A 15,006-nucleotide genomic window follows, 5' to 3' on the forward strand; every position below is an offset into this window, starting at 1 on the left:
TGAATATATTAATCTAAATAAAGTAAAAATAAAGGAATATGGTAGACATGTGTTAATTCTTGGAAGTATTGAAAAAAGTGTTTAAATTAAAATGATCAGATGGAAAAAAAGTTATGATGCCATTCTGTCTAAAAATGTGCATTTCAGCCATTTATAGATTGCATCTTTCAAAAGGGTCTTTTTCCTCATGGACTTCACACTGCGACGTGAAAGATCATATCTTTCTGTTCCAGACATTTATGGCATTGGCGAACCATTTCCCTACAGTAGTTGCAGGAAATATGTTCATTCTTTTTGTCTCGATTTTCACAGAATATTCATGTTTTACGTTCTGTGGTAAAAAGAGGCGTACAATAAATAATAATTCGTGAATAATGCCATACATTTGTAAAGAATAAGCAGACGAAATGAGGGGCGTTCAGTGAGATACTATGATTACTTGAGTTAAGTTTTCTGAAGCTCTAGTATTTTGCATAATGAGCAGACAGTCCTATAGTTGTTTTTAATTATATACTATCTTTATAATCATAACAGTTTTGCTTGGTTTTGGCCTGGAATATTTTTCAGTGTGTTGCACTAACTTTTTTTCCCATTTTCGGACATATTTCACCATGCTACTTTTCAGAATACCACAGAATGATTCTGGTCCGATAAAAGGAGTACCAACAATTTCTTTATGTCCTGACACAAAGCAAAATTGGCTTTGCCAATTGTTTAAAGAACCGTTTACAGTTTCAGACTGTTATGGACTCAAAAGTTTTAAACTTTAGTCTTAGATGCAGCTTGGCTGTTAAGATGTAATGTTTTGGCCAAATTAGATATTTTTCACGCACTGTTAAACACAAAAATCTATTGCTAGTACTATATTTTGGCCATACTATGACTAGTTCTGTGGTACTTTGCCCATTGTGCTTAGCGATCAAACTGAAGGAAAACAGAAATTTCTGTTCTAAATTCCAACAAACCATTGTTCATAAACATTACCAAAAACCCACAGTATAGTGGAGATATGTAGATCATTTGTTTTAAATTTGGCCTCACTGACCAGAGGCATTAAATAAATTTCTGATGAACATCAACATTAAGAAAGAATCAATCAAGTTCACCATGGAAACGGAAAACAACAACTCACTTCCTTTTCTGGACGTGTCTAATGAAAATACATTTCAAGAAGAGAAAAACCTCCTAACAAAAAATTATTACACATTGTCATTTATAAATAAGAAATTTCACAAGACTGAAGAAACGAAACGACATAACACCATAAGCAATCCAGAAATGCTCACAAGGATGAAACAACGATGGCAACAATACCATATATGTAAAGGGTTTACTAGACAAATTAAAAAGCATAGGAAATAAGTGTAATATCACAACATTCGAAACAACCAATACACTGAGATCTGTTCTTTCCCAAAAAAAACCTAACAACACACAAGACAAATCAAATAACTGCATCTATAAAATACCCTGTCAATGCAATAATGTTTGCATTGGAGAAACCGCAAGACCACTAAGTGTCAGCATAAACGAGCATGAAACATTCATCAAAAACAGAGGCTTCAACAAATCACAGATATGCAAACATGCCTGGGACAATGAGCACAGACAAGAAAAATAGAAGAATGAATTAAGCAACAGCTCTCATCCTATTCAGTATCCTATCTGAAGAAAAATGTGTAGCAAGCCTATCAACAGAATGAAGCAGGCTGTGTTTGCCAATACTAAAAGAAGTCAGCAACTAGCATATAACAACATTAATGGATTAATATAAAGTCAGAGTCACATTATGTACAATTATACATAAACACTATAAAAATCACAATTTTATATCATCCTGAGGGTACAACAAATACTGCCCTCAGAATTTTCAACTAAAAGTATTGCTATTTGTCTACAAGATCGAGGCCAGAGTAAGTCACCCGTCAATTTGGCAAACAAAAGCACCAAAACAACTACATATAGGTTATAATAACAACTCCCTAATTTAAAATAATCATTTTTGAAAACAATTTCCGGAGTGAAATTGAAAAGTCAAAACAATTTTAAAGTGTAATTTTTATTATTATTAATTGTGACTTAATTCCATATAACATAATCTTTACATAATTAATGTAACTTAAGGAAAAACTTGTTACTTAATTTGTTCAAATTTTTTTTATAAAAAAAAACCATTGCATTTTAATAGATTTTTTCCATTTAGAACTGTATATAACTTATTATGTTGAAAAAGAAATAAACAAGCGTACTAAACGTTAAAAATGAAAAATACATGTTTTGCTAAATTTCTAACAACATATGGTAAATTTTTTTACTTAAGACAATATGCAAATCTTGAAAGATAACACTTAACTAACATGTTGGAAAATAACTTCTCGCTATTGTGTATATTAATAAGTAGATTAATTTTACACTAGTAGAGTACAAAACGGAGCAAATAAAATAATCATACGAGTTAACTTACGAACACATACAAAACATGGTCAAGGTGAAATTTGTCAAAATATTTTATTTCCCAATTTTTTTATTTCATGCCATTTTTTTTTCTGTAGATGTTCTTTTCTAAATGTTTTTTTATACTATCATTCGTTTCTTTACAGTATTTTCTATACTCCTCACATTTTACCATTTTCTACACATGTTTATATTATTTATAAATTCTGTTTTCATTTCTAACACAATTCCCAAGATTTATTTAGAATTTGTTTTACAGCGAAGAACTAATCAATCATCGTCAACCTTCATCGGCTTTTCTTATGTTGATTATGATCTCACCTCTTATTTTTTACTTCTTATTTCCTGCCATGTACGGTCTTAGAGGTTCTCTGAATATAGGTTGAATAGCAGAAGTGATGTAACACAACCCTATCTTACACCACGTCTTATTGGTATTCCGTCTGTAACTTCTTCCTCTACTCTAGTTGCAGCTGTTTGATTGCAGTACAAGTTTACTAAAAGGCGCATGTTGTGATTGTCTATGCTGAATGATTTCAGATGGAAGAGTTCTGTGTGTTTCGCTCAATCAAATGCTTTTTCGAAATGTATAAAGCATTTTTGTAGCACTTTTGTTATAAGATTGTCATAAAGAAAACAGCTTCACATGTGCCCGGTCCACTATCTAATCTGAATTGTTCTTTTTCAATGTTTTTTTTGCACACAGCTTAAAATCTGATCAATAGTAGCTGCAAAAGAATTTTTAAAGTATGAATCAAACTAATCAAACGTAAGTCATCACATCTACTAGCTCTGTTGTTTTCTGGTAAAGCAATAGATCAAAATCTAGGACGGAAAATATCAGAACTTGGGGTCGAAGGGTGCATGCTTGGAGGCAGAAGTTACAAGAGACTGAGTTCCAATTTGAATTGTAGGGCCATTGAAAGAATGTACATACATAACACTGCAGGTCTCGATAGACCATTGCTTAAGATTGTTCGAGTGACTTCATCTATTCTTTTCTGCACATGACAGATATTCTTTAATTCAGAAAACTATATGCCTTATTTCTTTGTTGTACTGTTATGTGTGTTAAATAAATCATTCCTTTAGAAGAAGTTGAACTGATATTGTAAAATTACCACTTAAAATTTATAAACCAAATAAAAATGAATATTTAGGCCCAATACTAAATTAAATCAAAATGTGTACACTTTAATTTCTAGTGTGCTAAAATATATGTAACATATATACAGTTTAATCTATGTTAAATGTAACATAAATTACAGGTGTAGAAAGTCAGTAGGACCTCCTAGTAATTCAAATAAATGGGCATTTCCCCGGTCCAGCGGAAAGGCAGGAAGGGCAAAAGTTCCCTTTCATAGACGCTCTCCTTTGTTACCCTTTCCAACAGAAAGGTTGGTCACTCGCTTTGTATTTTATATTTTGGACGATTTTTAAGAAAGTTTTATTGATGAAAAGAGTTACTACTTTAGCATTTAACAAAATAGGAAAATTAAAAACAATTAATAAATACATGATAATAAACATTTTTTTCTCCAATACGGAACATTTTTACTTGTTAACATTGATTTCAAAAACACAACTGAAATAAATCAAGTCACTTTGTTATTTTTCAATGTTATTTAAAAATTGTCCAGAGTATAATAAAAAGGGGTGACGGGCTGCCAACTTATCATTCCATCATCTAAACATAGTCAGTTTGTCTATTGTACTACACACGTCAGTAATATCAAATAAAATAGCAATTTCACAAGCTACAATAGAATTATTGGATTTTAAATGTTTTAAATGCATTCATTGATTTCAAAACTACAATGCCACTTAAAGTGTAGGAATATTAACTGAACAGTAAATTATATATTACTGATATTACTGATATATAAATTATTATATATTACTGATATATAAATTATTATATATTACTGATATATAAATTTAGTTTAAAATGGGTCTATAAGCTCACAACCAATTTTTGTCTACAAATGTAACTTGTGTTTCATACCAAAACGACCTCTTCAAATATAGTAGCACTAATATTTGTTTAATACAAATATCTTCAAAATATCCAAGCAGTTTCCATTAAGTTTATTATATATATATGTATATATATATATATATATATATATATATATATATATATATATATATACATAACGAAAGACATATAAAAGAAACGGGAGAGTACCTACACGATGGCAAGATGGTCTGCAAAAGATGACAAAAAATTGGATCCATAGTGCATAAGACCATGCACTCTGGATAAAAACAGGGTGGGCCTATGTCCTATAATAAAAGATAAAGGAATTTAATATTAATTAAAGTAGATTAAACTTCATATTTTATTCAAAAGTTGGTTTTCTTCTAGAAACTTGATCATCTTGCTGTTTTCATCTCTGATGTTTAGGACATCTTTGAAGACGGGACTAATACGGAGCAGGTGGCGTATCTTGGCGTAAAATTGGTTTTCAACGAGTATATTATGTTTCACTCTAATATTCCAGTTATACTACTGGTAATTTGATTGTGGAGATGATGTCGTCAGAAAGTATCTTACATGAGTGTATGTCCTATACATAATCTCGATGTGATAGCCAAATTTTTTTAGATAAATTATAAAGGTAAATTGGTTCACTTTCGGTTAAATTTAATTTAGTGCAGAAGTAACTCTTATTCCAGTGAATTTACCAGGTGGATCCATTGAGCTTCTTCAGTGTAGGATTTAAGTCATGGTTGTATAGCCATAAGTGATAAGCCATACATGTTCATGAGGTGTACTTCTATTTGTGTGTTCGAATGTGGTTAAACATATTTGAAAGCAGTTAAGATACAGAATAGGTCACTTGTGTGGTCACTATACCAATGGGAAGTTTAGGATCCGATAGCTCTTATACAGTATGTCATCATCATCATCATCATCATTCAATCTTCGCTTATCCACTGCTGGACATAGATCTCCCTCATAATTTTCCATCTATTTCGATCTTGTGCCTCTTGCATCCAATTCCTATGACAACGTTTTAGATCGTCAGTCCAACGTGTTGGTGGACGACCTCTGCTTCGGTAGGCATCATCTCTTGGTCTCCATTCCAGTATCCGCTTTGTCCATCTATTATCTGTCATTCGAGCCACGTGACCTGCCCAGTTCCATTTCAGTGTTGCTACTCTCTCTACTGCATCAGCCACTCCTGTTCTTTCTCGTAGCTGGCGATTCACTACGAGCTGGGCGTTTCACTACGAGACAAGATCCCAAATCGCCAGCTATACAGTATGTAGTTATAGAAAATCCAACTCCAGTTTCAGTCTTTAATGCTATATTTATTTTTATTTACCGCTGTTAGAAAAGAAGTCCTTGAAGTATCAATACAGATGTATTCTGATATATTAAAGGCTTTTGAATCATAGGAAAGTAGTGTATAGATGGATTTGATGAGGTAATGTAGTTATATGATATGGATTGGAGGGCTAGGAGTAAATTGAAGCAGTGTATTACTGAAGGAGGTATTGTCGGGTGAGGCAAGAGGAGGTTCATTACAGAATAAGTCTTTTTGTTGGGCTAGACTGGAATGCAGACTGGTGTTATGTACCATATTAAGTGAATTTAGAATTGATTTGATTACAGACATATAGATAAAATATCCATAATTGAGCTTGCAACAGATTAGTGATCTGTAAACTTAATTTTTCTTTAATTTCTTTCCAAAGAGCCACTTATCCCTACTATTTTAAAATATAGTTCATTCCAGTAAATAAATATAAATTAAAAGAAATACTTAAGTACATTCTACTAAAATTGCTTGAATGCTTACTAGATCTAGCTCTTAGATGGGATTTTTAAAAGATGTATAACGAAAAATAAAGTTCCTCCATAACTTGTAGTTTTATTTGATGAAGATAATTTATTTACAACCTGTTATCGAGCCAATAGTAATATGAATTAGACAAACTGACTCACTGTTAATACCCAGAATAAGTAACATAGATCTACTAACTCATCTTTTAACTGGGGGTTGTGGTTTCATATACTCAAACATTTATTACAAAAACTTAGTGAATTGTCCTCTAATAAATATTTCCTAAACATATTAATTTGAACTATACAATATGGGGTCATTTTCAAAAGAGAATATTTATGATCAAGTGTTAGATATGCAACGCTTACTTGAGCTTTCAGTATTCAGGAGTGGCTTAGCAGGGGCTTTCATACAAAACAATTGTTTTTATATATTTTTGGCAAAGAAGGTCAATTATATAATAAAGGGAGAATAATTATATAAAATATTTTTAATATATGTTATATTAAATTATACAATTTTGGTTAAAATTGATGGTTGAGTAAAACTAAGGTTGTGTTTTATAAAAGTATTATGGCTCTATTAGATATTGTGCAATGTATAACACATAAGAACTTTATTCCGATTTCAACGTCGTCTTTTGATATCAACCCCATAAGCATAATCAATGAAATATGACTACATGAGTTACTGAGAAGTTTTCAGGAAAATGTTCTCATGCCTATATCCATGGTTGTGATAATCTAATACTGCTAAATAGATATTAATGGGAAGAAGAAAATTTACTAATAGTGTAAGTAGTAAAGCAAAAACGGTACAAATAAGGAAGATGCAAATTAAGTTTGCATCCTATAGAAGGGACCAAGAATTTCTGAAACAGACAATGACAAGGCGATAAGGATTGTATTAAACACATACACTTAGTAATATTTAGGAGGACATCAATTTAGTTGTTAAGAAAAATAGAAGACCGTTGCAGACCAATGTGCTATTAACACAAGATGGAGCGTTACATGCAAGTTTAAAAAACGGCACTGGCAAATCTGGATATACCTACAAAATTACTAACTAAATTACTAATTGACCAAGATGACTTCGACTAAATCTATGAACAAAATTAGATGGAGGAGGCTAATTTAGAGTAATTTCGTGAACAATCTAGTTGTTGTAAGAAAAACTAAAAAAAATAACAAGACTTTTTAAAAGATTGGATTTTGAAGTGAAAAAGTTTGGACTAGAAAAAAAAAAAATTAGGAAAAACAAAATGTATCCCAGTGTTACCAGTGTCCCCCTGGCGCAGCTCGTTATTTGTTTTAATTAAAAGGTTCAGATTTAGTTCCCTCTGAAATCATACTCTACATTTATCATTTTCAAGAGTTAGTTTTGTTAAATTTACTAACTGATTTGGTATTCCTAGCTCTTTCATTGCTCTGAACATTTCTCTTCTATTCACAGAGTTGTAGGCTGCTTTGTAGTTTATAAATATGTGATGAGTATCTATGTCATATTCATAACTAAGGGTTTTTCTAAAATTTGTCTCAGGGTTGCAATATGATTAATTGTTGATTTGCTACCTCTGAAACCAGCCTGGTATTTTCCTACTTCTTTGTGTATGGTGCAAAGTATTCCAATATTCAAATCATTGGGGAGGGATTTCTGTGTCCATATTTCTTTTATGAGCTGCTGTAATGCCATTGTGGTATCATGATTCTCGTTGTTCTTCTCTGATCTCTATTTGTGATTCCAATTTGTGAGAATGTCACATGGAAAATAATGTGAAAAGAACATGCACTATGGTTATATATTTTGAATATACTTTTAATTTTTTTGTTCAAAAATTGTTATTGTAGTTTTAATTTTACTTGTAAACTAGTAATCATGTATTTCTCCCGAGTTCTGTAGAGAGAATAAATATGACTGACTGAAAGAGTAAAATGAATAACATGAAGAATGTGTGAAACGCATAAATATGCATAACAATCCCCTACCAGGACATTACAGTTGTTGTAAGACAGTGTAAACCATTATGAGTAGTCATAACCAGTTACGAGTTAGTTTATTAAAGCCATAAATACTGAGCATTTATCCTACAAACTATAAAATTCATTTTTATGCCTTGAGACATATGAAAATATTACTCTTTTGGGAATGACTTTTAATATAAAATTTCCAGTAAAAATTAACTTGGTTGTGTTCCTTTTTTTGGACTGTTAAGATTTTTTTTCTTTAAACTTGTTATCTTACATATTTACAATGTAATCTGTATTTATTCATGTACTGACAAATTTAATGATCCGGAATATTCCTTGCAGATGATATGGGAGTGCTATTTTCATATCTGTATAGGTAACAAACAATAAAAGGAATTTTTATTTATTCTTGTATTTGTATCTCTACTGAGAACATTTATTTTAAATTAAAAATTACATTAAATAATATAATTATCAATGTTGTGTGAACTAATAGTATGGCTTCTGCATGGGCGCCGCTACGATTATTTTCAGGAAGGTGCATCTGCTTTTCAGGGGGTGCATTTGCATCTACACATACTATTAACCAATATAAAATATAGAAAAATACATGTATAGACATGTACTTTATTTCCTTATGCCACAAAAATAAGTTGATAGGTGAAGTAGACTTGAGAAGGTCGAGAAGACTGCTATAGGGCTGTAACACCATTGATGATGGTAATGACAGGGACTACGAATGAGAATTAATGATACTAGGTGAACTAAACGTATAATGGTGTAGCATCCTAAATTTCTGGCATACTGAGATATAAAAAGTATTACAATAAACTGTATATACATCACACAACATCAGGAGCACTGGGGACAACTGTGGAAGACCTTTGTAGAGGATGTGTGATGACAAATAAAAAATTGCAGTAAAATTAAGTCACCAACAAATTAATGTTCCTTTAGTAACTTTATATTATTGAACTTAATATTGTTTTCTTCGTTTTTATGAAAAGTCTATAGTTTAACAACTGCTAGAAATACAAACCTTATGAATATGAATGCAAATTAATTTTACTTAAATTAGAGTACTATTGTTGTTCTGTATCATCAGGAATTTGTCATTATAATACAGTATTAATGCTATTACATTGATATTAAATATGTATTAAAATTTTTGTATTAAACAATGACTACTGTAGATAGCCCCATTTATTATGTTTTTTTTTTGGTAAAATGGACAATATTATGTATTATCAAACATTGAAAAAACTTTCATAGACATAAATAACTATATGAAAACTATTCTATCATTGCAGATGTACTAGCGGCTCGTACACACCTCAAGGTGGACCACCATCTTATCCACGGACTCAAGAATCTACAGCAATACCCTCGGTGGGATCACCTCCTTCAGTAGCTCCTTCTCCGTTACCGAATCCCCACTCACAACCTGCTTCTGTTCCTCCTGGAGATCAAACAATGCCTACTTTATCCCCTCACCCGCCTACAGCCAACCCTTCACCATTGGAAAAGACACATACACCAGATCAACCTCCTAAAAGCGTTGATAGTGCTGGAAACAGTCCGACAACGGCAGGATTAGTGGAACCGAAGAGTGAAACGCAAGTCACTACGCCGAATGTACCGATGTTGAAAAGGCCGTTTTTAATCAGTAAAGAATATGAGGTAAGCAGCAGATTTTATCAGTCGCTTCTTCAATTGTGTTTAGTTCACTTTTGTTTGAATAATAGAATTTTTATGATCACGTAAAACTTTATGAGCGAGCTGCGCGACATTGATAGGATGTGTCATTGACTACACAATATGCACTTTAAAATCACTAAAAGACAAAATATTAGTTTCCTAACTGAATTTCGGATGGGGTCTTCTTCAAGAGTCACAACCTCTCTCTTGATACAAAAGTAAGAATGCTGCGATGCTACGTCTTCTCTGTCCCTTTTTATGGTGTTGAGTCGTGGACCTTGAACGAAGATATGTGCAGAAAACTGGAAGCATTTGAGATGTGGCTATATCAGAGAATGCTTATGATCCTGTGGACTGACCGAGTCACAAATGAGGAGGTCCTCAGAAGAATGAATGAGAACCGAGAGACACTGACCACCATCAAATCTCGAAAGTTACAGTTCTTCGGACATATTATGTGAAATGAATCCAGATATGCTCTCCTTCAAGCCATTCTGCAAGGAAAAATATTTGGAAAACGAGGTCAAGGAAGAAGAAGAACATCTTGGTTAAAGAACTTCAGAATCTGGTTCAATACAACATCTGTGCAGCTTTTCCGCGCTGCTGCAGATAAGATAAATATTGCCATGATGATCGCCAACATTCGTAACGGATAGGCACATCAAGAAGAAAGAAGAAACTGAATTTAATTTCGGTGTTGCCTGAAAGTAACGTTATGCAATATAGGGTTAACTCTTCATCCGTTTTAAGATATCTTGACAATTATATCTTATTTTCCAATTATTACGATAATGAATCGCTATTAGTGTTTCTCTTTGATCTAATAAATAATATTTTTATAACAAGTTTAATATATTTTAAAGGTGGCGCTCGGAGAAGAAGAACAAACATTAGAAATGTTATATGACTACTCAACAATGGATGCTTGGTTGAACCATCCAGTAAAAAAGTTCAAACCAGACAACAAGGATAGTCAAAGAGTAAATAGATCAGGAAAGCAAGACATTTACGCCCTATATGACAAAAGTTACTTGTTTAATCAGACTACCGAGGTTGTGAATAATAATAAGAATCAACAAGTGACTGTGAAACAGGAGATTAAGCAAGAACCAGGACAAAATGTAAGTAATTTTTAACATACCTTTTTATACTTACAGTGCATTTGATGCTCTTGACGATTTGATTACTTTGACGCTTTGATGGTACTAAACAATATATTTATGTTTGATTTTAAATCCTTAAGTAATTAACTTGAATGACAATGTTCTCTCACAATTCCAATTTCATTGTATATTTTAGTATATTTTATTATAATAGTTTTTAAGTATAGTATCTTCTTTAGTTCTTCTTTAGCCATTCTCTTCATCATCATCTTGGTGCTACAGCCCTTAGAGGGCCTCGACCTTCTCAAGCTTTCTACGCCATTCTATTCTGTCCCTCGCTTGCATTTTCCAGTTGCCGACTCCGATCTTCTCGGCATCTTGTGTTACCCCGTCCATCCACCTCAGCTTTGGTCTACTTAGCCATTCTCTATCTTTTCAATATAGACCGTTGAGGAACATACTCATATGCATTTATTATTTTTGACTTGTTTCTTGTCCGATCCATTTGTTAGTTTTTCTATCTCTTAAACTTATTTCTAAAAGTTCTCTTTCTATAGCTCTCTGGTGTACTTGTAGTTTAGTTAATAGTAATCTCACTTTCGTTGCTTTTTTTTGTTGTCTTGTAGCATCTTTTAATTTCTGTTTCTTCATGTGTTGTTGAGTCTTTCTCCTGCTATGTTTATTCCAGATTTTCCCATGCAAATTCTTTAAAAAATCTTATCTTACTCCTCTTTGTATACTAATTTCTGCTATTAACTCATGTAGCTGTATTATTAAGGTTAATTTATATAGATCTTTTTAATTTGATTGACATATCATTGATCTATTCTGGCATTTCGCATGGGATAAATTATTGGGTCTGTTTCAATAGTGTCAAACGCTTTCTTAAAATCTGCAAAGGCCAATCATAAAGGCATATTATATTCATTTATCTTTTCTGTTATTTATTTGAACTAATGGCTCTTCTCCTTGTTATGCCACTCCTATCAAAAATTGGAAATCATCAAAAAAGCTGATTCGGGCTGCAGCCAAACCACTTTCAAATGTGACATTCTTCTATAGTCCGAATTCAGTTTTGCTTCTATTTTTCACTACATTATATTTTTAACTAATGTATATTTTTGTCCTTACATTGGTGACCCAAATATTCTTTTTTTTTTTTTCTTTCTTTATAGTTAACATAACCTCCAGCTCTTTTCCTATACGAATTAGCACTTCTACTTTATGACTCTATTAATGCAACTTATCTTTAAGTTCCTTTGGTTGATATAGCTCAAATCTCTTTTCCTGTCTATTTGTTATTTTTTCTCATAAATAGCTTGTATGTTTGAGACAGGAGACTTATCAATCAGTAATTTTCCAGATATGCTAGATCACGTTTTTTGTATGTTGTATGACCAATTTTCATCCCCATTTGTCTGGGATGTCTTCTTCTGTTAGACATCTATTAAATGTAGTAAATATTTGTAAATAAAGTATAGTATATTAAGTGATATTATAAAAAATTAATTGTGTTAGTAAAATGTCACTAATTCAAATTTGTTCATGAAGCAGGTGGAAACAGAGGCTCCAGTAATACCGAACTCCCATCCTCATGGAGTAAAAAGGCCTGGTGACCCATATGAATTTGAAGAAGATGGTGGAGGAGCTAATTGTAACATTGACGGGTTCAAGCGGGGACAAGTGGCTGGGGTCAAAGAAGAAAATAAAGAAACTAAGAAAATTACAACTGAAACTTTGTTTACTAGTGAAGGATTGCAACCTTCGTATAAAGATCTCGATCAGATATTTGATAATTCCGATTATACTAGTAGTGACGAAGCGGTGAGTACAGGTGTTATATAAGTCTAGATAATATGAATTGTTTTTTTATAGTAATATCTCTCCTGCAAATATTATACAGTTATATTCTTTAAAATTGTTCATGTAGTCTCCTTATTTAGTATTTTCCTTTTATGAATAGCCTCCATTTTAACCCTCCACAGATTTTTATTGTTCCAGTTACGTCTTCTGAGATCTATTAACATCATAGTGTGTATGTTTTCCATCTTATAGTTGGTCTTCCTCTCAGTCTTCTTCCTGTAAGTTTCCAGTCAATTGCTCTTTTTGACCTCTTATGGCCTGAAATTATTTGAATATGACTGTATGTAGGAAAAATGAAATTGTTTCCCACAAATTAATAATCACTATAATAAAAAAAAATTAACACAATACCAATTCCTGCAAAAAACTTGAGAGCCTGATAAGATCTTTTTTTATATTTGGGCAGTTAATGTGTTAAGTACAAAAGTGACACTCTCTGTATTATCTATTAAAATGTTCTTGTCAGCTTGTAGGTTTTAATATAATTCCTCTCTTTTCCACAAACGTGAGATTGTCTTTAGGTGGTTTGGTACACCTGCGATATTCAGTTAAAAGCTCTTTTGGCTACAAACAAACAATTCTGTCAGATGTCTTAAAAACCATGTAAATAAAGTACCTGTAAAGGCTGCGAAAGCCTATACTTTGTTGATAACCATGCAATGTTTTATTCGTCATCATTTGGCTTGTAGCTGAATTCGAAGTGACTCCCATTCGACTTAACAATAAGCTTCCATTGGTGTTTTTAAATCACAAGTATTTCTGAAATTCGTTTTTGTAATGGTCTTCATTACAGTCCATACATATCCCATTCATTTGAATTGTCAAAATGTTGGCTTTTTAGAAGTGTTTTCAGTTTTGGAAATACGAAAAAGTCACAGGTGTTGGGACCTTATAAGTATATATAAGTAAATAAGTATTTAAGTACTAATAAGTAATGAAGTAATAATTTTAGATGCAGGTCCAAACTCCACCTGGTTCGACAGCTATCAACCATCATGAAGACAGCAAGAGATTTTCAGGACATTGTCCTAACATGGGAATTCCTTGCCCCGCAGAACTTAGTAAAATGTTCCCAACACCACCTAGCTTAGAACATAATCCCATAGCGTCACCATGCGGCCAAACAGACATAGCTCTTCCAGAATTCACTGCTGATCTCGGTATTGTAAGGGTGAAACAAGAAATTTATCCAAATATGGGAAGTCCTCAAGAGGAAAACATAGGTATGTATTAATTTTTCAGGAATACTATAAATAACAGGTAAAACTTGTTTCTACATATTGTCACAAGTTCCGATCTGAACTCAGAATACTGGCGGAACGCGCAAATCTTAAGTTTTAAGGGCAACACAAGCATAGTGACCTATAAAGTCAATGAAAGAAGAAGTTTTTAGAGATATGGCCAAACTAGAGGTCATTGAACCAACCAATAGTCCATGGGCCTCACCTGTTGTTCTGTTAAAGAAGAAAGATGGTTAAACATGTTTTTGTATTGAGTACCGCCAGCTCAATGCAGTAACAAAAAAAAGATTGTCTCCATTGCCTCAAATAGATATATTGGATACTCTTTACTTGACTTAAAAAGTAGATACTGGCAAGTAGGAATAGAGTCAGCTGATTGAGAGGAAACCACATGCTCGATAGTATCAGGCTTTTGGCAATTTGCAGTTATGCCTTTTGGTCTATGTAATGCTCCCGCTAAATTTATGACACTAATAAAATGCAAAGAAAAATATTTAGACGAGCTTTAAGATGAGTGAATAAGTTAGATACTTATTAGTTAGGCCATATCCAGTAATGCTGTAACAGTAGACATTGAGAAAGTTGAAAGAAATTCGAGAATGGCCAGTACTACATTTGATATTTTGTCAAAGTATCCTTTTGCAAAAGTATATTTTGCCAAATATATAGGAGCTGTTATTTCTCACATTCAATACTGTCAAGAAAAAGTCATCGCTTATTTCAGAAAAGTCTTGTCAAAACCAGAAAGAAATGACTGCCTTACCAGAACAGAACTTCTAGGTATAGTAAAGATTTTCACAAATACATCTATGTTCGAAAGTTTCTTCATCGAACTAATTGTGCAGCTTTGAAGTCGAAACTAGAAACGCATGTCGCTGTCGCT

General features: G+C 32.5%; 1 protein-coding gene across 2 annotated transcripts in view; it reads left to right on the forward strand.

Moving 5' to 3' along the window:
• Window positions 1-15,006, forward strand: part of skd (mediator complex subunit skuld) — a 185,262-nt gene that overhangs the window by 136,896 nt on the left and 33,360 nt on the right. Inside the window, exons 6-9 of one of the 2 annotated variants that reach the window (XM_072541134.1) lie at window positions 9,529-9,898; window positions 10,780-11,037; window positions 12,571-12,843; window positions 13,835-14,105. In XM_072541134.1, the coding sequence (XP_072397235.1) occupies window positions 9,529-9,898; window positions 10,780-11,037; window positions 12,571-12,843; window positions 13,835-14,105 (1,172 nt within the window). The remainder of the gene's footprint in view (window positions 1-9,528; window positions 9,899-10,779; window positions 11,038-12,570; window positions 12,844-13,834; window positions 14,106-15,006) is intronic. The other variant, XM_072541136.1, reaches the window with a different exon arrangement.

This window comes from Diabrotica undecimpunctata, chromosome 8 (assembly GCF_040954645.1).
Source record: "Diabrotica undecimpunctata isolate CICGRU chromosome 8, icDiaUnde3, whole genome shotgun sequence".
In the NCBI taxonomy this organism is placed as follows: domain Eukaryota; kingdom Metazoa; phylum Arthropoda; class Insecta; order Coleoptera; family Chrysomelidae; genus Diabrotica; species Diabrotica undecimpunctata.